The following is a 25,168-nucleotide window of genomic DNA, read 5'->3' on the forward strand; positions in this document are numbered from 1 at the left end:
CCCTTCTTCCCCCCCCCCCCCCCCCCCCTTCTGGAAACTATAGAATTTGTAGCTGTAATTTTTTAACAAACTTCAAAGGAACCTCTTATCTCAATTAAAACACAGAGCTGGCCAGCTAATTGGTCTTGGCAGGATGTCTGTTTACACAAACCATGGAAAACACCTTTTTTTTTTTTTTTTTTTTTTTTTTTTTTTTTTTTTTTTTTTTTTTTTTTTCCTCTGCCCTATCTTGCATGACCTGTAAGTCCATTAAGGCTCTAGGAATACAGAGTGTGCCATAAAACGTCTATTCCACAATGTAACAATTCCACATACAATTAATAGAATTCGACAGGAACAGGGCACATTAATATTGGGTATATATTTGAAGAGGGAATATCACAGAAAGCTGCGAATGAATGGTGTGGGTGGGGCCGTACGGTTTTCAAAATATTTTTTTTTTTTTTTCTTTTTTCCTCAGGTGAAGGAAGAAGGTCCTTGGCCCTCTGTCACAGAACAGGGAGCACTGGTGGTGGGAGATGGGTACATAGTAGCAGGTTACACCTTTTAAATATGGGTGTGACATAGAACATGCTCCTAAAGGTGAACTTATCCTTTCATTTTTGCTGCTATCTGCCCTTCCCATCTTGGAGGCAGACTTGCAGGAAAAGGCCAGCAAGGACTAAAAGGGGGAGGAAATGAGGTTTTTTAGTACGTGTGATTTTTAGAGGCACTCTTTCCATAGTCCATTGGAGGAGGAAGAGAAAAGAGGAGGAAGCAGATTAGGTATAAAGGGGAGAATCGGGAAGGACAGGAGTTAGTAGAAGGAGGAAAAATAGGTGAACAAGGTAGGGCAGGAAGGAGAGGAAGGGGTTGGCAAAGCCCACCATCTACTACACAACTATCTATCAAACATAACTTGGACCACCCACCTAATATTGAGTAGGTCCCTCTTTTACTGCCTAAACAGTCCCTGACCCATCAAGGATTGGATTTCACTAGGCTTCTGAAAGTATACTGTGGTATGTGGCACCAAGCTGTCAGTAGCAGATCCTTTAAGTCAACCCCCCCCCCCTTCCGATGCTCAAACGGATTGAGATTTGGAGGCCAAGTCAACACCTTGAACTTTTTAATGTTGTGTTCCTCAAACCATTCTTGAACCATTTTTGGCAGTGTTGATGGGTTTAGTGTCCTGCTAAGAGGCCACTACCATCAAGGAATACAGTCTCCGTGAAGGGGTGTACTTGTACCACCTATCTATATGTTGTTGGTGAACGTGTCAAGTAACAGTCATATGAATGGCAGGATCCAAGGTTTCCCATCAGAACCCTGCCTAAAGCTTCACACTGCCTCCATTGACTTGCCTTCTTCCCATAATGCATGCTGGGGCCATCTCTTCCCCAGGTAAGCGACGTACATGCACCCGGCCATCCACATGATGTAAAAGAAAATTTATCAGACCAGACTACCTTCTTCCATTGTAGGCACTTTTGGCTGTGGACATGAGTGAGCAATGGGCTTCCTGACCAGTTTGCAGCTACACAGCCTCATACACCACAAACTGCATTACAAGGACCCGGCTCCACCACTGCTGGCCCTTTCGTGAATGAGAGGATGTGGGTGATCAGAGGGGATCCTGTCTCCATCAGGAAATGCTGGAAAGTGGTTCCTACACAACACTGCCTCCAAGTGCCGCAGTTTGGGCTCGCTCTGGGATGGAGGTTGTAGATCAGTCATTTTTTACCTTTTTTGTACCTGGGATCTAATGGAGTGGTCATGCAATAGGGATGGATGGATAGATATGTATTATTTTTATATATAATAATTTTTTTTTCCCCCTCTGTATGGTATATTTATATTTTGTGAAATTGTCCTATGTTGCATTGCCCTTCTTCTCATGTCCCTATCTCGCCATCTCTCAACTTTTTTGTAAATGGCCAGAATTTGCTGCTAAGTTTGTGTTTCTTGATTTCGCTAGCCCCCTGTGAATCAAGCCCAGGCAGATTTGATCATTTGTTTACCTGCTACCTTGGACTTCATTGAGAGGGATGCTGGTTATACAGATAATAAGTAGCTGTTTTTTTTTCTCTTTTACTGAAGTAGGGTTTCTCAGCTGGACATGGTTGTTGGTACCTTAGGGTCACCATACACATTACAATCTGACCGTACAATCGACTTGAAAGTGTACCAGTAAATTTCCTCTTATTTGCTTCTTCTTGGGTCTGTTACATGAACAGATATTTAAAAAAAAACAAACAAAAAACCTTTCAACTGTAGAAGTACAAAAAGCTGTTCATTGAGCCAGAAATATTAAGAGCTGATAACTTCTTGTGCGCTCAGGCTAGTTAGCATTGTTCCCTGCTTGCTTGGTGGACTACAAACCCCCCCCCCCCCCCCCATAATGGAGAAGAGGAATGTGTTATGTAATCTGAACACATTATTTGTCACAGGGTGAAAATGCTGCTCCACCGATCACAATTTTTGAATGGAGGTGGCGGAGATTTCATTAATCTGCCCATCCTCCAAAAATCGCAAAATGGATCAAACGCAAACTGCATAAGTGTGAACCCAGCCTGATAACAGTGCCCTGATTATCTTTGCAATTGCCCCGTCACACTTGCTGGTTACTGGCTCTGCTCTCCTCGCGCTGTGACAGCGCTTGGGGAAAGGACTGCCGATAACTGGCAAGTGTGTTTACCATGTGATGAGCTGTGTCCAATCACAGCTAATCGCCATGTAAAAGGGCTGCTGTGATTGGCCCTTTACTGTGATCTGTGATGAGCTGTGTTCAAAGGACACAGCAATCACAGGGAGTGCGTGGGGGGGTGTGGTTCCAGGAGGACATCCATGGAATCCCTCCCGGAGCAACAGAACTACGCTGGAGCTGTCTTTTTGGTATAGTGCTGTAAGAAAGTGGTGACGCTCTGGTTCACAATATTGCTTGTATGTGAATTGCACAGGAGCCACACTGCATGTGAATTGCACAGGAGCCACACTGCATGTGAATTGCACAGGAGCCACAATTTGAACACATTCAATTTTAATGGACCTAAATTACACTACATAGCACCAAAAACATGCAGCCCCCCTTCTTTGCTCTGCATTTGCCATCCATTTGGGGGGGTGTTAGCTTTGTACTGACACCAACAGCCTGATGCATATAGGGATTCCAGCGTTTCCTGCACCACATAAGTGAACTGAGGCTAAATTTCCCAAAACCATGAGATCTATGGTCTCATGTAAGTCCCATCCAGGGGCGGACTGGCAACTCATGGGGCCCCCGGGCAATAGGGGATCATGGGGCCCCTATGTCCTTTCACAAACTCAAAAAAGCCTATGAAAAAGGTACCAGGGGCATCTCATGGGGCCCCCTACTGACATCGGGCAGTGCCCGAGTTTCCAAATGGTCAGTCCGCCCCTGGTCCCATCTAATCAATTTTGTATCCTATTAGACTGTTTGTAGAACTAAAGGAGATTGTACAATTGGATTGTAATATTTGTGATGGTCTTTATAGAGCTTATACTACGTAGATGGTTTACCCCGACTGGGCCACAGAGACATCGCTGTGAAGAGTCCATGTCTGTGCAGCTTTCATAATCTGTTTGCATAATTCTGCATTGTATGCATGCTCTACTTCTTTTTTTTTTTTTTTTTCGATTTTTGTGTTCTTGATTCTACTTTTTACACCTGCTTTGCCCTTGGTTCACACCTAAGTGTTTTCAGAAGATTTTTGTAGAAGCGCAGTACAGTCCATTTAACATGATTTTCTATGGGACCTGTTCACATCTGCTCGAACCCCTTGTATATTGTTTTGTTACTGTATTGTCTCATGTACTGTCCCCCACTATTTTGTACAGCGCTGAGCAAACCTTTTGGCGCTATATAAATACTATAATAATAATAATTTTTTTCACCCAGTGCATTTTTTGGAAAGGGTCAGGGACTTGTTTGAAAGCAACAAGTTGCATTGTTGGCTCTATAGGCTTCAATGGAAACGGCGCAAAAAAACATGTATTGCGTTTTTGCTTCCCTTTCTTCCCTTTTTTTTTTTTTAATGCATATTTTTTTTGCATTTTAAATCTGCCTAGCAACAAGAACCTCCCCCCCCCAGCAAAGAGTGTCAAATGCAATGCAAAAACATCTCAAATGCAACCTGTGAACCTAAGTAGTAAAGTGCAAGTTACAGTTACTATGGCATACAAGCAGCACGGTGTAAAAAGATATCTGTGTTTTGGATATAAATTCGATACAAAGTTGCAAATCCAAGTTTACAACTTTTTTTTAATTTTAATTTTTTTTTTTTTTTTAATTTGCATGCAAATACAAAAAGTTGTACATTTTCGAGGATTTATTTGCAACTGTGTGTCTAGTTATATTGAAACCCTGATCTGTGTACACAGCGCTGCTTGTATGCTGCAGTATTCAGGAGGATTACTGGTAACCTTTTATGTGTGTCAGCTGAAACACATGAATTTGGGATATTAGAGCGGATTCTTGAGTGCATGGATTCGGGATGCATACAAGTTCCAGTTACTCCCTCTCAGACTGTTTGGTCAATTTATCCTCCCTGATCCATGCATCTGTATTGAGGAGAATCATTCTTTAAATGCCAGAAAATAGATTGCAATGTGATGTGTCCTAAGTGGGTGTGCGGTGATTTGCAGCCCTCCGAGTCAGTGTTGTAGAACAATATAGATCAGCAGAGTGTCCCTGTGAAAACATTCTACAATGTTGCTAACTTGGAGGTAAGTGATGAGTGAATGTGTCAGCGCTGACACCTGCTCAGCTGGAGATGCAAATTCCCAGCCCAGTCCATGCAAATCCCTAATTCCAGCCATGTCAGAGGGAGGGGGAGTTCTGTCTTATATTTTTTTTGCTCTCTCCTCCTCCCTGCACTCCAGCCCTCTCCGTCTGTACAGCAGAAGGACCAGCCTTTCTTCCATTGGCCGGGGTCCAGCGCTGCCCGCCTTCCATTGGCTGCCTGGAACGCTTGTACGTGCTGATTGGTGGCCTTTTCCCTTGCTTTTTTTATTTTCCCAAGCCTTGTCATATAGAACTGGGATAAGCCCTTGAAGGTGGAGATGCAAGGTTTGTTACATCTTCTTCTATTTGTGTGGCTGGAGGAAAGGGGGGGGTTGGGGGTGTAGGTGACTGCTGGCGCTCTGAGCATTGGGATCTGGGCGGCCTAGCTTTCATCCCATGCTGTGTGTCTTTTATAAGAGGATGAGCAGAGGGGGGGTGGTCTGTGGGTTGTGATCTGGTGGGCTTTGCTCTGTATCATGACACCAGGCTGGGGGTGGCCATGCTCTGTGCACAGCCCTGTATGTAAATGTTGAGGGATGCTGGTACACTGGGAGCTGACTGCTGTCCTCCTCCTCCTCCTCCTCCTCGGTCATCAATGCCAGCTAGGAGAATGGTGGAGAATGGTTTGAATATGAACATGTTGGATGTACAATACTTACTCCATCGTACATAATGTATATACGGATCCAGGGTCGTGCTTATCTAGTACTATGGCTATGAGAAGTGTCCGCGTGCTGATCACAACCGGTGCCGAGTCACATCTGGGTTCCTAGTTCTAACTTGGCGTCTGCATCTTTAACTATCGCAATACCGGCAGGTTACACCCCTCTCCTGTCCGAGCCATTCTTCATTGCTGTCATCATTTGACCATTACCTTGTCAGGCAGCCCTGGAACCAAATATTTATTAAAATCTTTTATGTTGTTGTGTTTTTATGGTGTTTTTTTTGTTTTCTTTTATATAAAGAAGCAAAGGTTTTGTGGGATTGCTTATTTTGTGGGCTGTGTTTTTGTGGGGGAATGTGCAGTTTTGTTTGCGTTCTTGCAAAGCACACGTGAATCTAGCCTAAGCACTCCATCTAGAAGTATTTATTACATTTATGTAACCTTACTTTTTAGTTCTGAGTCTTTTTTATTATCTTTTTCTCGTTCTGTGATATATATATATATATATATATATATATATATATATATATATATATATATATATATATATATATATATATATATATATATATATATATATATAATTTTTTTTTTTATAAATGCAAAATAAACCTTTTTTAAAAAAGTGTTTTTTACGGCACTAGACCCTTTTTACCTAATTTTTCATATAATTTTTATTTGTTTTGAAAGGCCAAAATAAAGTATAAAAGTAGTGATTAAGTGTGGCTTAAACCAATCCATGGTTTTTTGTGCACTAATCTTTCTTGTCTGTTACTAGAGGCATGGCAGGGGCTTGTCCTTTACTGATACTGCATGCTATAGCGTGTCCCTCCCTTTTTTTTTTTTTTCTTTTTCTTTAATTTATTTCAGGTACTTATATAGCACCATCAATTTACACAGCGCTTTACATATATATTGTACACTCGCATCAGTCCCTAACCCTCAAGGGGCGTACAATCTAAGGTCCCTAACGTACATCCATACACATACTAGGGACAATTTAGACAGAATCCAATTAACCTACCAGCATGTCTTTGGAGAGTGGGAGGAAACAAGAGTACCCAGAGGAAACCCGCACAGGGAGAACATGCAAACTCCAGGCAACCAACGACCCTACTGCCAGGCGGAAGTGCTAACCATTTAGTCACTGTGCCTGCCCAAATTCCCCCCCCCATCTCACAATCATTGGAGGTCAGTGGAACTTTAACCAACCCCCTTTCCCCCCCCCCCCCAAAAAAAAAAACAAAAAACTATGCCACAGTCATTGGTGGTCAATGGAACTTTAATCCCTTGTCTACCAAGGTACATTTTATAAACCATATTTTACAATAAATTATTGTATAAAGGAAAAATCCTGTTTCATAACATTTAAATGCATGTATTCGCACAACAAAAAGATGTGAATGTGGCCTAAATGAAAGCTGCTGATCCTTTTTTATTTAAATAAAAAAAAAAAAAAGTTGCTTACGAACAACTTCATACACACGGGATGTTTTTAAAGCTGCTGTTTTTGGCTTTTTGACGTGTTTTTCTACAGCCAGTAAACCCCCCAGCATGTTATCCTATGTGTCCATACACACAGACTGTAATCCAATTTTTTTTTTTTTTTTTTTTTGCTGGAAAAAAAACCCCACGACTAGTGGGTTTCTAGAGGAGTGGTGTGCTTTTTTTTTTTTTTTTTTTTTTTGCTGGAAAAGCGCCGCAAACCGGCACTTTTGGACTTAAATTTTTTTTGGGTTAAACGCAAATGCAGGAAAACGCCGCTAAATGCGGCAAAACGCTAAAAAAAGCTGCAAGACTCACTTTTTTGTGACTTTACACGGCTAATGTTACCAGTGTTATCAAAACGTCCCGCGTGCATGAGGACCACAGCTTGGAATGACCTTAACATGTTGAAGCGGACTTTTATGGAAATGCAGAGTGACTGGCTCTTGGGCTGATATGTGATTATCAGTACTGACTGAGAACAAGTTTTCAGATGCGAAAAATCTGTTGGTGCCCAACTGTTGGCACTATATAAATCCATAATAATTTGCATGTTTTGGCAATACTTCATTATTAAAGGAAGGAGATCAGCAAGACAGCCTAGCAAGTAGCATTTTCAGCAGAAAAGGACAAAGGTAATAATATGCTTCTGATTTTTGGACCACATTCCTGTGCAATTCCTACACTTTTTTTCCCCCGCAGTGCAATTTTGCGGCCCATTCATTTGTCCCTGTCACTTTTGCAGTGTGGGGTGCAAGGGGTTAAAAGCAGGTGGTAAGGCAATGTCCTGTCCTGTCAAAAAACCTCTGAAAAGTGGTCAGAGCATGGATAGCTTTGCAGACGCATGCCAGTCCTGGTACATGTGAATGAGCCCTAACTAATGCCACTTGCAGATCAAAGGTCACATTTGATCTACATTATAAAGGAAAAAAATACAGTGAAACAATGCATTGTGTATTGCAGGCCATAGACGGGTCGAAAACCGTCCGTTTTTAGAAAAACAAAAAAATTGGTCGTTCAATAGGCCGACGTTACCACCAATGGTAAAAAAAAAACGGCCCTTTTTTTTTTTTTTTTTTCCCCCCCAACCCATCTATGGCCTACATATGTATTCAATGGCACTTGCAGACTATCTGCAGGTGTCAAATGACAGCGGAGTGGCTGCATCTATAATACTCCCGGCTGTTTATTTTGCGTCTGTAACTGCAATGGGGGGGAGAGAAGAGCTGGCCGAAAAATGCGTCCTAAAGACTTTGAAGTGTGGGTGGTTTTTTAAAAAAATTTTTTTTTTTTTTTTTTTTTTATGTATCTCTTGCATTCAGAATCCTCTAATTATTACATAAGTTGGGCGGTAGGGATCACTTGGGTTGTCATTGCCATCTGTTTACCTAACTGGAGCTCCAACCCTTCCATGCTTTCTGAAATGGAGTACAAAGTTTTGGCTGTAGCAGGGAGTTTTGACTAGGGCTCCATTCAAACCTATACAGTTTGCTTTTTGTCCATTTTTGCAGTGTTTTTTCACAGTTTTTTTTTTTTTTTTCTACACACGTTTTTACCATGTTATTTGCATTGTGTTCAGCTTTTTTTAGTGGATTTTTTTTTTTTTTTTTTTTTTTTTTTTTTTTTTGTTGCTGGCCAGAATAAAAAGGTGGATTATTATTTTTACATTTTTATTTTTTATCACTGATGGTATTTTTGTTTAATTTTTGCGCTGTAATATTTTTATGTTTTGATGGTTTTTACCTGTGAACAGCAGCATTAATTAGTTCTAGGCGCGGGTTTATTTTACACAGAATAAAAATGCAAAATGCATTTCAGCAGATTCCCCATTGAAATCTATTGTACCAAAAACCACTGCCTTTTTAAAAAAAAAAAAAAAAAAAAAAAGTCTCTACCCTTTTCTAAAAACACAGAAGCTCAAAAAAAAGCATAGATGTGAACGTGTTCCATAGGAAACCATGTTAAATGGACTGTAGTGCGTTTTCTGAAAAAAAGCACTAAAAAATGCATTGGTGTGAACGGGGCCTAAAAACTCAGGACTTTACATAAAACAGATTGTGGCTGTTTCACTTTTAAACACTATGAAAATTTTCACTTTAATGTATATTTGAACCTAAAATCTTAGTTTACCATGTTTTGCTGTTTTTATTTATTTATATATATATATATATATATATATATATATATATATATATATAATTTTTTATTTTTTTATTTTTTTTTTTTATGCAGCTCTTTTTAAATACCTGGTGATCCTGCCAAGAAGGTCCTTGTTCATGCACTACCTGTTATGGAGTGACAACACTGTATCTGGTCCTTTGTCATCCTGTTCACATGTTCCCTTGGCATAGACACCATTATTGTGCAATAATGTCAATAGAATGGGTTCATGTAGATGAAAAATGGCTGGAGGAGGTGGCGGGCAGTCCACAGCTCCTGAAGTGCAATAAAGGGTGAAAGAAGGTGAAAAAAATGTCAATTGTTAAGCAAATCAAATGTCCTGAAGGAAGGATTTACTTTTTACTTAAAAGGGTTAAGTGTTGAACAGTTAGACCAGGGTTTAGCACTCCTGTGGAGTTTTTTTTTGCAGTCTGGGGCTGTTAGGGCTCGTTCACACTTGGCTGTTTTACCAACGCTTGCCAAACGCCCCTATAGCGTTTGGCAAGCGTTGGTCCGGCGTTTGCGGAGTGTTTTTTAACGCTCGGCAAACGCCGCATGCGTGGTTTAGCGGAGGTTGCTAAGCGTTTGCCAAGCGTTAATAACGCTCCACAAACGCCTATAATGCAGTTTAGAGTGGTGTTACCGCTCCGCAACTGTACCGCAAACGCCCGAGCGGCACCATAGACGAGAATAGAAGGCTTCAACTCCTCCTGACTCAACCAGAGGCGTCCGTTTTGCCGCGACGCAAACGCTCCCGTTAGAACAGCACCATGTTCTGTAATGTGCAGAATTGGCAGAGGCGTTTGTGAAGCGTTTTTGCCGCTTCCCAAACGCCTCTCTGCTGCCTGCACACAACGCTAGTGTGAACGTAGCCTTACATTTCCCCTCACTTCCTGTATTGTAAAACTGTTGTCACTGCCACAGGAAGTGAGGGAAGCTCCATGAAGTAGAACGACAGACTCTCTTGAAATATTAATGAAGGGTTTGCAATACTTTGATAAAAAAAACAAAAAAAAAAAAAAAATCCTACAATCTAATTCTAATCCATCTTTATAATATAAAATTATATATATATTCAGGATTAGATTTATTGATAGGAATATATACAGTGAGGAACAGAAGTATTTGAACACCCTGCGATTTTGCAAGTTCTCCCACTTAGAAATCATGGAGGGGTCTGAAATTCACATTGTAGGTGCATTCCCACTCAGAGACAGAATTAAAAAAAAAAAAAAAAAAATTCAGGAAATCACATTGTATGATTTGTAAAGAATGTATTTGTCTTGCACTGCTGAACATAAGTATTTGAACACCTGAGAAAATCAGTGTTAATAGTTGGTACAGAAGCTTTTGTTTCCAATTCCAGAGGTCAAACGTTTCCTGTAGTTCTTGACCAGGTTTGCACACACTGCAACAGGGATTTTGGCCCACTCCTCCACACAGATCTCCTTTAGATCTGTCAGGTTTCGGGGCTGTCGCTGAGCAACACGGAGTTTCAGCTCCCTCCAAAGATGTTCTATTGGATTTAGGTCTGGAGACTGGGTAGGCCACTCCAGAACCTTGATATGCTTCTTACGGAGCCACTCCTTGGTTATCCTGGCTGTGTGCTTTGGGTCGTTGTCATGTTGGAAGACCCAGCCACGACCCATCTTCAATGCTCTGACTGAGGGAAGGAGGTTGTTGCTCAAAATCTCACAATAAATGGCCCCATTCATCCTCTCCTTAATACAGTGCAGTCATCCTGTCCCCTTTGCAGAAAAGCACCCCCAAAGCATGATGTTACCATCCCCATGCTTCACAGTAAGGATGGTGTTCTTGGGATGCAACTCATCCTTCTTTTTCCTCCAAACACGACGAATGAAGCTTTGACCAAAAAGTTCTACTTTGGTCTCATCTGACCACATGACTTTCTCCCATGCCTCCTCTGGATCATCCAGATGGTCATTGGCAAACTTCAGACGGGCCTGGACATGTGATGACTTGAGCAGGGGAACCTTCCGTGCAATGCATGATTTGAAACCATGACGGCGTAGTGTTCTACCGACAGTGACCTTTGAAACTGGTCCCAGCTCTCTTCATGTCATTGACCAGCTCCTCCCTTGTAGTTCTGGGATGATTCCTCACCTTTCTTATCAGTGATACCCTACGAGGTGAGACCTTGCATGGAGCCCCAGTCTGAGGGAGACTGACAGTCCTCTTTAGCCTCTTCCATTTTCTAACAATTGCTCCAACAGTTGATCTATTTTCACCAAGCTGCTTGGCAATTGCCCCGTAGCCCTTTCCAGCCTTGTGGAGGTCCACAATTTTGTCTCTGGTGTCTTTTGACAGCTCTTTGGTCTTGCCCATGGTAGTAGTTAGCATCTGACTGATTGTGGGGTGGACAGGTGTCTTTAAAGAGCTCAGACAGGTGCTACTATGTTAGATTAATGAGTGGAGTAGAGGTGGACTTTTTAAAGGCACAGTAACAGGTCTTTGAGAGCCAGAATTCTTGCTGTTTCTCAGGTGTACAAATACTTTATGTTCAGCAGTGCAAGACAAATAAATTCTTTAAAAATCATACAATGTGATTTCCTGATTTTTTTTTTTTTTTTTTTTTTTTTTTTTTTTTATTTTTTATTTATTTATTTATTTTTTTTTTAATTCTGTCTCTCAGAGTGGGAATGCACCTACAATGTGAATTTCAGACCCCTCCATGATTTCTAAGTGGGAGAACTTGCAAAATCGCAGGGTGTTCAAACACGTATATGTGTGTGTGTGTGTGTGTGTGTGTGTGTGTGTGTGTGTATATATATGTGTGTGTGTGTGTGTATATATATATATATATATATATATATATATATATATATATATATATATATAATTTTACATTATTACAAAGTGTGTGTGCAAATTATTTTTTTTCTTTTTCTTTTTTTGTTTTTGTGTTTTTTTTTTTTTTTTTTTTTTTTTTTGGATAGTGGTGAAGGGTTATCTGTCACTTTTGCAGTCTGTGCATCTATTCGTCTCTCTCCCCAATTGTCCTGGACCCTAACGTCACTGGGAATGGCAGGGAGAGTAAATTTTAGAAATTTTAAGTTTCCATCAAAACGGGAATAGAGGGGAAATCTTCCAATGGGGACCCGTTCTTTGACAGCTGTCCTTACAATATACAATCTTTTAGCGTTACCAAGAAGAGAATTTAAAAAAAAAAAAAAAATACACCTGAGTGGTGTTAACCCTCCCGTATTCCATCCATAGTGGGGGGGGGGGGGGGGGGAGAGAGAGTTTGGCTTAAAATAAACCTTTAGGATTAATACAGACAAAGGCCTTTTTTTTTTTTTTTTTTTTTTTAGCAAAATTTTCTTTTGGTTAAACTGTTGTCACTGGGACAGGAAGTGAGGGTGGTGTCTATTATTTAGGCTCCATTCACACTTGTGCAACTTGTCATTTTGTCTTTGGACACGTAAAGTCGCATGGCAAGTCGCAACCCATGTATTTCAATGTAAGCCATTCAAATCTATGCGACTTTACAAAAGGGTTCCTGCAATACATTGATGGAACTTTGAGTGCCATGGACTGCAATGCACACTCAAAAGTCTCATCTTAGTGTTCTCAATGCAACAATCAAAGCCAAAGTTGCAATGGAAATCGCACCACTTTGGGGTCGAACAAGCGTGAATGGAGCCTTAAAGCAGAGTTAAACTCTCCCAATCAACCTTAATCCCTGGTTCACACCTATGCGGCCATGTGGGCCACGTTTTGCTCGGGCACGAGAGCCCATTCATCTGAATGGACTCCTGTGCCCGTGACACGCAGGGAAGAAGTCACTGCACTTCTTTGGAAAACGCAACTCGCACAGGAACCTCGGTTCCCAGTCCGTTTTGCGTTTCCCAGTGCAGGCGCTGTGCCATTAGAACTAATGGCACCCGCCCGCGGGTCCGCAATTCTCTGTGTGATTTTCGTGCGGATCCGCAGCGGCACCACCTGCACAGATGTGAACCTAGGGTAAAGGAGAAATATGACCAAATCCTGGTTAAAGGTCCAGACTTTACAGTTGAGATCCACCCGGATACCTGGCTTGGCCTCTCCTGCCCCTTTCACAGCCTGGCGCTCCAGTGAGTGCTGGAGGGGGCAGAGTAGGGAGCCGGTGAGTGACAGTTAGTTCTGGTTTCTGTCAAACATCCCAAGAGTCTCCATAGGCATGCTTCTTCCTCAGCCCCCCCCCCCATCAGGAAGAGGGGCTTTCTCAGCAGCACATCCTCCTGCCTGCATGCCTGAGCTGAGGGCAGATAGATACTACATGAAGCCCTTACCCAAGATGGCTGCATCTAGAAATGCAAGGTGTTTTTCAAAATGATTTCTCATCAAAATACAGCACGGAGGCATGAAAGGATGGCTGAGTTTGCTTTGAATATTAAAAATGAGTTGCTGCTCATTCGTTCTGCTTTAAGCATTCCCCAATCCCATTACTAACATCCCCTATTGACAGCGCATATGCTGATGTCAGGGGATTTCACTGTTCCAATGATGGGAAAATGTCCTCTAATTTCATACATTTGCTGGAAGCCACATGACCGGTTTCCAAATATTGGAAGACATTTTGTGGATCGGATTATACACAATACAATACTTTTTGTGCATTTTTATCCAAACTGCATCTCATTATGTGCAAATCCTGTTTTTTTTTTTTTTTTTTTTTTTTTTATTTCATGACCATTTTTGCAAGGCAAATAGAAGACTTTTTGTTGAAATGAGCAGAAATCTGTTTAAGGAGTTAGGAGTGTCCAGCACTGTATACAGTGAGTACTGGGTGCAGAGATTTTCCAGCATGCGGGTAAATATTCAGCACTGAGCAGTCCATTTTCTCAGAAGAGAAGGAAATGATCCTTTTGAATATGTAGTAAGTACAAGCCAGCAGCAAGCGGGTTAATCTGATCAGGCCTTTAGCGTGCTCGGTGACTGCCAATATTGTAATCAGAGCACTTTTCTTTCTTTTCTGCGCTGATTGTACACTCCCTCCACTCTGACCATGAAGAAGAATTCATGCAGCTTAATTCTGATCACTTCACTCCTACGGCCTTCGTCTTGATTTTGATCATTGTTTGTTTGATGTGCCTTTCACTGTAGGCTTTTAGCATGACCGAGAAGCTTCATGGAATTGCTCTGATCAGTCGGTACATGTATGGGGAAACCTTGTTTTCAGTGCGTGAACATACAACAGACACATGTCCTGGCTACGTGTTACTGATACTTTAATATCACTGCAGAGCTACTACAGGAGGGCTGTCTGTTTACAAACAGATGCACTGCAGGCTCTTATGATGTGAAACGCACACAATGAAAACAAATGCCTCATTTCCATACGCGAAGTCCTGTACTCTGTGAAAAGGCCAATTACTTATGCAGCTGGAGCCGCTTGGCTTTGGTGTCGGCGGACCCAGTAATAACACCCCCACCCCACCTCCCCTACCAGGCTGCAGTGGACCCGGTAATATCCTCCCCTACCGGGCTGCAGTGGACCCTTGTAATATCCTCCCCTACCGGGCTGCAGTGGGCTCTTGTAATATCCTCCCCTACCGGGCTGCAGTGGGCTCTTGTAATATCCTCCCCTACCGGGCTGCAGTGGACCCTTGTAATATCCTCCCCTACCGGGCTGCAGTGGGCTCTTGTAATGTCCTCCCCTACCGGGCTGCAGTGGACCCTTGTAATATCCTCCCCTACCGGGCTGCAGTGGGCTCTTGTAATATCCTCCCCTACCGGGCTGCAGTGGGCTCTTGTAATATCCTCCCCTACCGGGCTGCAGTGGACCCTTGTAATATCCTCCCCTACCGGGCTGCAGTGGGCTCTTGTAATATCCTCCCCTACCGGGCTGCAGTGGACCCTTGTAATATCCTCCCCTACCGGGCTGCAGTGGACCCTTGTAATATCCTCCCCTACCGGGCTGCAGTGGGCTCTCGTAATATCCTCCCCTACCGGGCTGCAGTGGGCTCTCGTAATATCCTCCCCTACCGGGCTGCAGTGGGCTCTTGTAATAACCCCACCCTACCACGCTCAGCTCAGTGGACCCAGAGAGATAGAGAGATATATATATATATATATATATATTGTTTGGAACAAGCATTGTGTGTTAGTTATGGTCATGTGCATTGCTCTGTGCACACTACACACATGATCCTATCACGCGTGAGCAGTAGCTGGTGACTGCTTTCGTACATACAGTAGGACTATGGAGAACTAACGCAGTCACACTCTTAACAGAAGTCCGATCGCAGCAAAAGGAATTTTGAAGTTTTTTTCCTTCTGGCCATACGCTCCAGCTGTGCCAAGCCATTCTCTTCCTGCCCAAATTGACTGCCTAGACTTTGTAACATACAAACTTGATTGGATGATATGGCTAACCTTCGATTAACTACTTTTCAAGACCGAACCTATATTTTTACCTTTTTAATACACAAACAGATTTTTACATGTAAACCAAAAAGACAAAAAAAAATCAAATTGTTTAGTGAACTATAAAAACACGCCAACTAAATGAATATCAAATATATCATACTTTGAAATTGCACATGTCCATGCAACGGCGACAAACTGTGTACATTTTATCATCCATAGACTACATTTAAAAAGCCTTTTACAGGTTACCACTTTAGTTTCACACAGCAGCTTTGGGGCTAGAATTTATTGCCTTTTTGATCTGATGTCTGCGGCGATACCTCAAATGTGTGGTGCTTTTTTTTTTTTTTTTTTTTTTTTACGGATCAAAGCGTGCGCTCACCTTTTGCGAGTGAGCACGGGGGGGGGCAGGGCATGCGCTTTTTTTTATTATTATTATTTTTATTTTATTTTTTTATCACTAGGACCATGGAATGTAAACCCCTCTATAAAAAAGTGATATGTAATCTTTTAGTGAAAGATTGGGGGTCTATTGGACCCCAGGTCTCTTTTCTGCCCTTTTTTTAAAAGCTCTGGATCATGCCAAGATAAGTATGATCCAATGTTTGTTTTTGGGGTTTTTTTTTTTTTTTTTGTTTTCTTTTTCAAACCAGTGTTTGGCATCTGGCAAAACCTGAAGTGATTTGAATATTTGTTGTTTCCAGTCTCTCGGACCATAGAGCTGATTGGGGCCACTGGCTTACAGGTTCCCCGGTGGAATAGGAGAGCCCGAGAACACCATGGAAGGATTCTAACTTTGAGCAAGCTGAAGTTAGAAGATTGGCTACCATGCGCAGCTGCACCAGATTCTGAGTGATCCAGATTTAATTAACTTCCCCCATTGAGTAGCTGAATTGTACGTCCAGGGTTTAAATATTTTACAGTAATACGCAAACTTTTAAGGGACTACAGTATATAGGGCCATTCAAATGGCACTGGCAGGCAGGACACCAATTTTAAAACCTTGTTGCACGAGGAATGTACCGAAAGTAATGCAAAAGTGGGCTTAACTTTAACATAGACCATTAAAATATCACATCTTGGTAGAGTAACTTTCTTGTTCATTGCAGGTAAATAATGGATTTCAAGCAGAAGCATTGTGCTGTTATTGAGTTTTTGATGAAGGGGTGCAGGCTGTCTGCAGCGTAGTTTGCCTTCAATGTTGGTTTCCCCTTTTCAAATGCCGTCTCCATCCATCTGTGCACATTGCTTCTGTCAATGGTGTCCTCTCTGACATCCACAGAGGGTTACAGAATGTTTACAGACTGCACCCCTCCCTCCTTCACCAACAACTCCATGACGGCACAGTGCTTCTACTTGGAATCCATTATTTAACTGCAATGGAAAAGAAGAGGAGTTGGAGGAAGAGTTAACAGGTGAAATTTGAACGCCCTATGTACATTAGCAATTCAAAAGTGGCAGAACTTATCGGTACAGCCCTCGTACATGTGTTGCTGATGGCCAGTAACATGTACGGTGGTGGTGTTGCCCCCGGCAGACTTGTTGCCCTAGGCTGTGGCCAACATTGGCTATGCAGAAATCCATCCATGGACAAAACCTCTAAATTGCAAAAAGCAAGCAGGCCATATGGAGCTTTATGCTGTGAAAGTACATCTATCCTTTAACCTTTTGGAAACATGCATTTTTATGTGATGCGCTTCCTTGTTTCCCTAGAGCTGTTGTTAGCAACATTTACAGCTAGCAGATGGTATTTGGTTTCCTGGCAATTTAATGAATTTTGATGGAAAAGATAAGAACATTTGCTTTGCTTAGTAAACGTCCTCTCTTGGCTCATAATTAATGCAAACTCACTGAAGGAGCTTTAACTCATCCGGGTGGGGAGATTTGGTGGGGCTGGGGTAGTTGGATCGCATGGCTCTGCTTAAGGTGGAACTTTTAGTCAGGAAATTATGTCTTGATCACTCCAGGCTGGCCCCTTTTTGCAGGTATTTGATTTATAAAATATTAAAAATAAATGCCTATACTGTTTAAAATCTTGTAATACACGGTCTTGCCCTGCTCTGCGCATGCTCAGTTACATTGTGTATTTCGGTATTATAACGTAAATGTACAGGCCAATCTGCTGACAGATTAAAGATTTACTGCTGCTCAGGGGCTCTGAGCTTCAGCAGAATGGCAGCCTCTAGCACGAAGAAACAGGAAAAATGGTGAAGGCAATTTACAGCATACACGTATTTGGTAGAATAATTATTAATGTGTAATCTCTGTTCCTTGCTAAGGAACAGTTACCCATGATAACCTGATAGGAAAAAAAAAAAAAAATTCCACTTTCAGCTCTTGTTCCCAGCCTTGTCCTGGGGCAGGAATTGTAGCTTTGCAATGACAACAGCCACCAAGCTGTAATGACTTTTGAGCATATCACTGGATCCTGGGACAGGTGAGTGTCCTGTTCATTAGATGTCAGCAGCTACAGTTTTTGTAGATGCTGACTTAGAAAAAAAAAAACCCACAAGTTTGCTTAAAAAAAAAGAAAAAAAAAAAAAGAGAAACTCCAGTCAGTTATCAACCTGGCACAGTTCTCTTTGTGAACTATGCAACACTCCCATCTTGTTGAGATAAGAGACAAGGGGGTGTTCTGTAGTCCTAAACCCTTCTGTCCTAGGGTGACAACACTGCTCCTCCATAGATGTGGTACAGTGAGTACGCATTGCCACACTAGAACAGGCACCGTTACAAGCAGGATTATAAATGGGGGGCAGGCAAAATAACATTTTCTTATGAGATTAGAAACACACTTAAAACATAAACTTTACACTACTTATTTAAGTGGATCTATGGTCAATGTCATGTTTCACATGACTGTCATATTGACTGTCATATGCCTTTTAAGAGTTTTCTATATTTTGTTTCTGCTCCTCCCTTTCCTTTTTGGTTTCGTTAATGTTGCATAGATAGCCCTCCCCCTTTCCCAGAGATGCATTGCAGCAAGCCTCATGGCATGAAGCAGAAACCGTATGATCTTTTGACCTATGGAATGTTCATTGTTGATTCTCTCAATTTTTCACAAGATCTACAAGATGTAATTCTCATTGAGTCACTGACTGTGGTATCCAACTGAGGTTGAAGTTATCGCTATCTCATCACAACTGTAAGTTACAGAGATCACACTATCAATGCTTAGATTGGACACACACCAGTCAGAATGTAAAATCATATTCATTTTTTCCACATAGTATTTCAATTCCCAACATGAAAGGACATTTTTTCAAGTAAAAAAAAAAACGTATTTTGGATTGCCATTACAGCTCTGATCGAATTGTAGCACTACCTTTGCAAGGGCCGCTTGTATGTTGCCCCAGTTTCTTCTTGCAACACGTAAACGTTGTCTTCAACAAAAACATCCCCTAGACTGGTCTTTGGAGTTTTATTGAAGAACTGGGGATGGGGAATTGTAGTAGGATACTCCAAAATTACAACTATTCACATTGAGGACATCTGAACTTATCTCTTAGTTGAGCAATGTAGAAGTCCCGGCTAAAGCTCTGTTCACACCAAAGGGTTGTGGTTTTTTTTTTGTTTGTTTTTTTTTTTTTTGTGCTATTTTGCAGAAACGCACTACAGTCCCATTTTTTAACTTGCTTTCCTATGGAACATGTTCACATCAATACTCCTTCTCTTTTTTTTTTTTTTTTTTTTTTTTTTTGAGCTGCTTCGTTTTTGGAAAGGGTTAGGGACTTTATTGTAGCAAAAACACTGCTTTTTGCTTTTTAAAAGCGTTCAGTGGAGAAGCTGCATTTTTTTTTATTTTTTTTATTTTTTTTTTTCTGCCCACCAACAAAAAAAAATTCTGAACAAAACACCGTAAAAACACGTGTAGAAAAATGCAAAACAAACTGCAAAAGGCACTGGAGAAATCATCAATCGCAAAATGCATATAGCAGACTTCCTTGTAACGCATAGCAGCAAGTAGTTTTAGTAGTGAGCCAAGTCCCTTTTTAGCTGTAGTAGTAGTAGCAGGGTTGAGCTCCTCAGGTAGAGGCCCATTACAGCAGACTGCAACAGTCTAGAAGTAATAGAACTGAGCAAAGTCTTTTTGCAGTAGCATCAATTAGACAGGTTCTTCAGAACACCAGCCAATGTTCCCTTTTCTCAGACCCACACTAACTATCAAGCATCAGAGGGGTAGCAAAGCACAGAGTCCCAAAGATCTGTGTGTCTGTACTCGCAAGTCCAAGGACAGAATGGTTACCTCCTTCCAATCTTCCAAGTGACTCTCTCTCCAGTGATACCAGACAGATCTTTGGCAGATAGCTGTCTACAACAGTTCGCTTTTCATCTACACCAGACTCATTTGCTCCCCTAACACTACATGAAGTCTCAGGCCCTGACCATTACAACCTTGGCAGACTGATGACACCAGAAATCTTAAGCGACATAGTCGTGCGCTGCAGCAATTTGTGGCGTAAAACCAAATCTCAGCAAGCATCACCCTATATAAATCTGCTTTCTTAACATACAATTCCTCCCTCCATGCTGCCAAACAAGCCTACTTTGTCACTCTCATCAATGGCTTGTCATCCAGTCCTCATCTATTCTCTACTTTTAACTCTCTACTTACTCCACCTCCACCCAATACCTCACTCACTGCTTATGAGATTGCAAATCATTTCAAAAACAAGATTGATGCAATTCGTAGGGGCATCTCCACTGCACAGACATCCATCCCACTTAGCATACCTTATACTTTTCTCAGAAGCCCGTCTCATTACCTGGACCCTGTCCCCTCACAACTACTATGGTCACCCTCTTCTATCCTATGCTCCCACACTCACATCTTCAATCCCTCCCTCTCTAACGATGCCTTCCCCATCCCTCTAAAGCAGGCACACATCACTCCCATACTTAAAAAGCCCTCGCTGAACCCCACCAACCTGAACAACTTGAGACCCATCTCCCTGCTCCCATTTTTTTACCTTGAAACTCTTAGAACGCTTTTTATACAATCGCCTGAGCTCCTACCTCTGACAACCTTCTTGACCCTTTTACAGTCTGGTTTCACTCCACTCCACTCCACTGAAACTGCCCTACTAAAACTCACTAATCTACTAACTGCTAAAACCAATGGCCACTACTCCGTACTCTTACTACTTGACAGCTCTGCGGCTTTTGATACCGTTGACCATCCCTTCCTACAAAAAAAAAAAAAAAACTCCACTCTCTTGGCCTCCGAGACTCTGCTCTCTCCTGGTTCTCCTCCTCCTACCTATCTCGGCACTCCTTTAGCATTACCTATAACTCTGTCTCCTCCTCTCCTTTCTTTTAGGGGTCCCTCAAGGTTCTGTCCTTGGACCTTCTCTTCTCCATCTACACCTCCTCCCTTGGTCACTTGATAAACTCCCACGGCTTTAAGTACCATCTCTACATTGATGACACACAAATCTATCTCTCTATTCCTCACCTCACCCCTTCAGTCTCCTCTCGCATTACTAACCTACTAAGTGACATATCCGCATGGATGTCACTCCACTTCCTCAAACTCAATCTTTCCAAAACTGAGCTCATAATATTCCCTCCAGCCCGTGCCCCCTCCCCGACTTCTCCATCAAGACCAATAATACAACCATCAGTTTCTCCCCTTTCAACCCCAAATCCAATCACTGTCCAAATCTTGTAGACTTCACCTCCGCAACATTTCCAAGATATGGCCGTTCTTACCCTCTGAAACCACTCCCTGGTTATCTCTCACCTTGACTATTGTAACTCCCTCCTCGTTGGCCTACCTCATCGCAGGCTATCCCCTCTTCAGTGTATCATGAATGCTGCTGCCAGACTCCTCCACCTTACTAACCGTTCCATATCTGCCACCCCTCTCTGCCAATCCCTCCACTGGCTTCCCATTGCCCAACAAATAAAATTCAAAACATTAACCATAACATATAAAGCCATTTATAACTCCGGTATCACCCAAACCGTACTCTTCGTGAGGACTTCTCTGGAACTCTCTACCCCAATTTTATCAGACTATCGCCTACTCTGCTCACCTTTAGGCGATCTCTGAAAACCTATCTCTTCAGGGAAGCCTATCCTGCCCTCAGCTAATAACAGCATCTTCTATTCCTCCTACCAGTCCATCCCCCACCGTTATTACCTTTTCGCACCACTAGCCCCTCCCTCTTAGATTGTAAGCTCCTAACCCTCTTGTATTGAACTGTATTGTCTCCCGTTATATTGTAAAGCGCTGAGCAAACTGTTGGTGCTATATAAATCCTGTGTAATAATAATAATAATTTTGCCCTAGTCACCAATGGACATTCTTCTTCCAAACATGTTCTCTAACCCAATGCTTATGGGGAAGGAAGGACAGGGAAGGTTGGCTGAAGGTGTGTGTGTGTGTGTGTGTGTGTGTGTGTGTGTGTGTGTGTGTGTGTGTGTGTGTGTGTGTGTGTGTGTGTAAATTTTAAGGTTAACAGAAATTTTGAAAAAGAAAAAAAAAATGCATTCCCCTGTTTAATAACTTTTCCCACTTTTTCTTTTAAAATGTGTGCTTGATCTATAATGCTTCTAATGCACCGTGCGGCTGAGCTATAATGGTACTTTATCAGTGTGGTACAGTGCAGGGTTCAGATAACAAATGACAGTATGTGCTTGTGTCAGCAGTTCTGTATGGCGGATGGGAGCTGTAGATGGAATGCTTCATCCCATGCTTCAAGTGATACTGATTGACTTTATCTGAATCTCAGACTTTCATGCTGTGAAAGTGGAAGATAATGTGCTGCTTATCTGTTTATCGGGGTGTCCCATCTGTGTGAGCTCAGGGAATGCTGTGTTGGGGAAATACAATGTCCCTACCTGAAGGGAACAACAATGATGGCCTAGTTAGTACACACGAAGAAAATTGGACTAAAAATACTGCTTTGGGAGCGATCGTCCAATAATATGATCGTTAGTACACTGCTTTCGAGAGCAGATTACAACAGTTCATGCAAAAATATCTGAAGGCACAAGCATGAAAAATTCTCGTACACTAACAGAACGAACGATTTTCATTTTTAAACAGCACAGTTTTGTAAAAAAAAAAAAGTGACCAAGACCACTTTTTCTCAGAAAACAGAGAATACAATACATCACTTCCAAAGTTGTATTTTGTTGTACGAGAATATTCGCAACTTTAGTAACGTCTTTTTAATCTTCAATATTTATTTCAGGTACTTGTATAGCTCTGTCAATTATGCAGCGCTTTACATATATATTGTACATTCACATCAGTCCCTAACCCTCGAGGCGTACAATCTAAGGTCCCTAACTCGCATTCATACATACACATACTAGGGACAATTTAGACAGGATATAATTCACCTGCCAGCATGTCTTTTGGAGTGTGGGAGGAAAATGGAGTATCTGGAGGAAACCCACGCAGGCACAGGGAGAACAGACAAACTTCAGGCAGGTGGTGCCATGGTTGGGATTCAAATCAATGACCCTAATACTGCCAGGCAGAAGTGCAAACCATTTCTGCTGCCCCGATATGATACTAGCATGCAAAAAACCCATGGACGATCATTCGCATACCTCCCAACATTTTTGAGACACCTATTGTAAAAACCATGCCCACTTAAAGGAGAATTGTACAAAAAAAATTTAGTTAAACCCACAAATGCATTTTTTTTTTTTTCCCCACTATTCCTTTTTTATACTGGCTTTTGAAACTTACAGATGCAACACTTTTACCAACTAGATGAAATGTTTAGCACTGTTTATCTTTCAAAAAGTGTTTAGTGCATTTTATATAAAACTATGTAGATCAGACCAAAAGGAGGGACAAATGAGGAGTAAATAGGAACTTTGTTCAAAATCAGGGACAGTCCCTTGAAATCAGGGACATTTTGGGAGGTATGCGTTCATCCAATATTTTCATCATGTGTTTTTGAGGCTTTACTTTAGTTCCTCGCATATATTTTGTGGGGAGTGTCATTTTATGAGCCCACAATTCTGATCTTTGGCAACATTTTTACCAAACCAGAAACTCTTAAAATTTCTCATTGAGTGGAAATAATTGGAAGGAACCATTACCATTGCACTCTTGAAGACCCTGTCGCCAACATAAAAAAAAAAATTGGGGCCCCTGTGTACTGCAAGGGTTAAATGCTTGTCTAGGGGTAACACAGGACGTGAATACTTACCCCTGGCTCCAGTCCCATCCAGCTCTGTGACTGGCCCCCCGCAGCCTGATTTGTAATCTGCAAGCAGCTGTGGTCGCTCTCCTGTCTCATCAATGTACAATATGAAGGTAAGGTCCCTCTACTGTACATGAGGTGCCAGCCAGGAACCATGCAGTGGAGGAAGGCATTGGAGTGAGGGGTATAAAGTAGGTGACCATGCTCTGTGCACCCTAGACATAATGGGCATTTAACCCTTGCAGTGCTGGGGGGGCCTCAATGCAAGCTGAATTTTTTTTTTTTTTTTTTTTTTTTTTTTTTTTTTTTTTTTTTTGCATGACCCTGCATTCACTATATCTGGTCTCCCACGGTACACAGAACTTGGAAATGCAATTATTGTAGTAAACATAAACTGTTGTTACCGTTTCTCATCAGCAGTTAGAGCTCTGCTGTCACAAGACTGCTCTGACTACAGCTTGTAGGAGTTTTCATTCTCCCTGATTGTCCTATGAGGATGCAGGACCCCTGAACCTCTGGACATGGCTGATTGGCCCTGTGCTGATCACATGCAGTCTCCCAAGAAGAAAAAAAACCTGCCTAGCAATACACACCAAGCTAAGCATGTGCAGCTTGCTCCCAGGGCTCTGTTCTATCAGGAGATGGATTGGAGATAGTAGAAGGGGAAGATCCTCTTTATAAAATGTGGAGCATTAACCCTTTTAGGTTTCACAATGCATATAACCAGCATGCTTTATTGTGTGTGTATATACAGACTGATTTTACTGTTGTGGGTTTAGTAACACTTTAATTGTGTGTTTTTGTTTTTTTTGTCTTGTTTTGATTGTTTTTTTTTGTATGGGTTTTTCTCTGGTTTAAAGACTTGCCAGGAGATTGCTGTACTTGACTTTTCTGAATTATTATTTCTAATCTCTTTTGACAAGACTGGCTGCTGAATGTACAAAGCATTGAAACTGTGTTTTGCTGCCTTACTTGAAAGTGCAGGACACCTTCCTCCTTTCTTTTTTCTTTTTCTTTCTTTCCTTCTTTCCCTTTTTTTTTTTTTTATTTTTTTTTTTTAAAGAGGGTTTACTGTTGCAATACTAGTTGAGTATGTCTCCCTTCTAATAAATTAAAGAATTTAAAAGTATCTATATATATATATATATATATATATATATATATATATATATATATATATATATATATATATATATATACACAATCCCCCCCGTGATAGAAATGTAACATGCTCTCCTTAGGCGGGTTGGCCTGTGATCCTGCGCTCCTCTTGTTATACAGCCGGCCTGATGTGTTTTGTGAAATCCTGTTGTGCGTGTAATAAGGATGTGGTCCGTGAAGGTCAGGCTGTATTGCCGTTTTGCCATTGCTCTTCAATACTCTCCATCCCTTCCTCCAGAGGACAAGGACTGTGTTACATCTGTTCCAGAGTGCCACGCTTTTCATTTCTAAATGCTCTTTAAAACGTGCCTTCTGCTTGACTAGCTAGTACATGAGTTGTAGCCGGACAAAATCTGTGTTCTGATCTCA

At 41.6% G+C, this 25,168-nt stretch overlaps 1 protein-coding gene across 4 annotated transcripts in view; it reads left to right on the forward strand.

The window, feature by feature from the left end:
* Positions 1 to 25,168, forward strand: part of CTBP1 (C-terminal binding protein 1) — a 761,506-nt gene that overhangs the window by 432,468 nt on the left and 303,870 nt on the right. Inside the window, exon 1 of one of the 4 annotated variants that reach the window (XM_089692288.1) lies at positions 4,935 to 5,068. The exons of the other annotated variants lie outside the window; for them this stretch is intronic. Coding sequence (XP_089548414.1) covers positions 5,062 to 5,068 — 7 coding nt within the window. The 5' untranslated portion in view covers positions 4,935 to 5,061. Of the gene's footprint in view, positions 1 to 4,934; positions 5,069 to 25,168 lie in introns of those variants that run through there. 4 annotated transcript variants of the gene reach the window in all.

Source organism: Staurois parvus, unplaced genomic scaffold (genome assembly GCF_062004578.1).
Source record: "Staurois parvus isolate SC_StPar_1 unplaced genomic scaffold, SC_StPar_1.0 ptg000581l, whole genome shotgun sequence".
In the NCBI taxonomy this organism is placed as follows: domain Eukaryota; kingdom Metazoa; phylum Chordata; class Amphibia; order Anura; family Ranidae; genus Staurois; species Staurois parvus.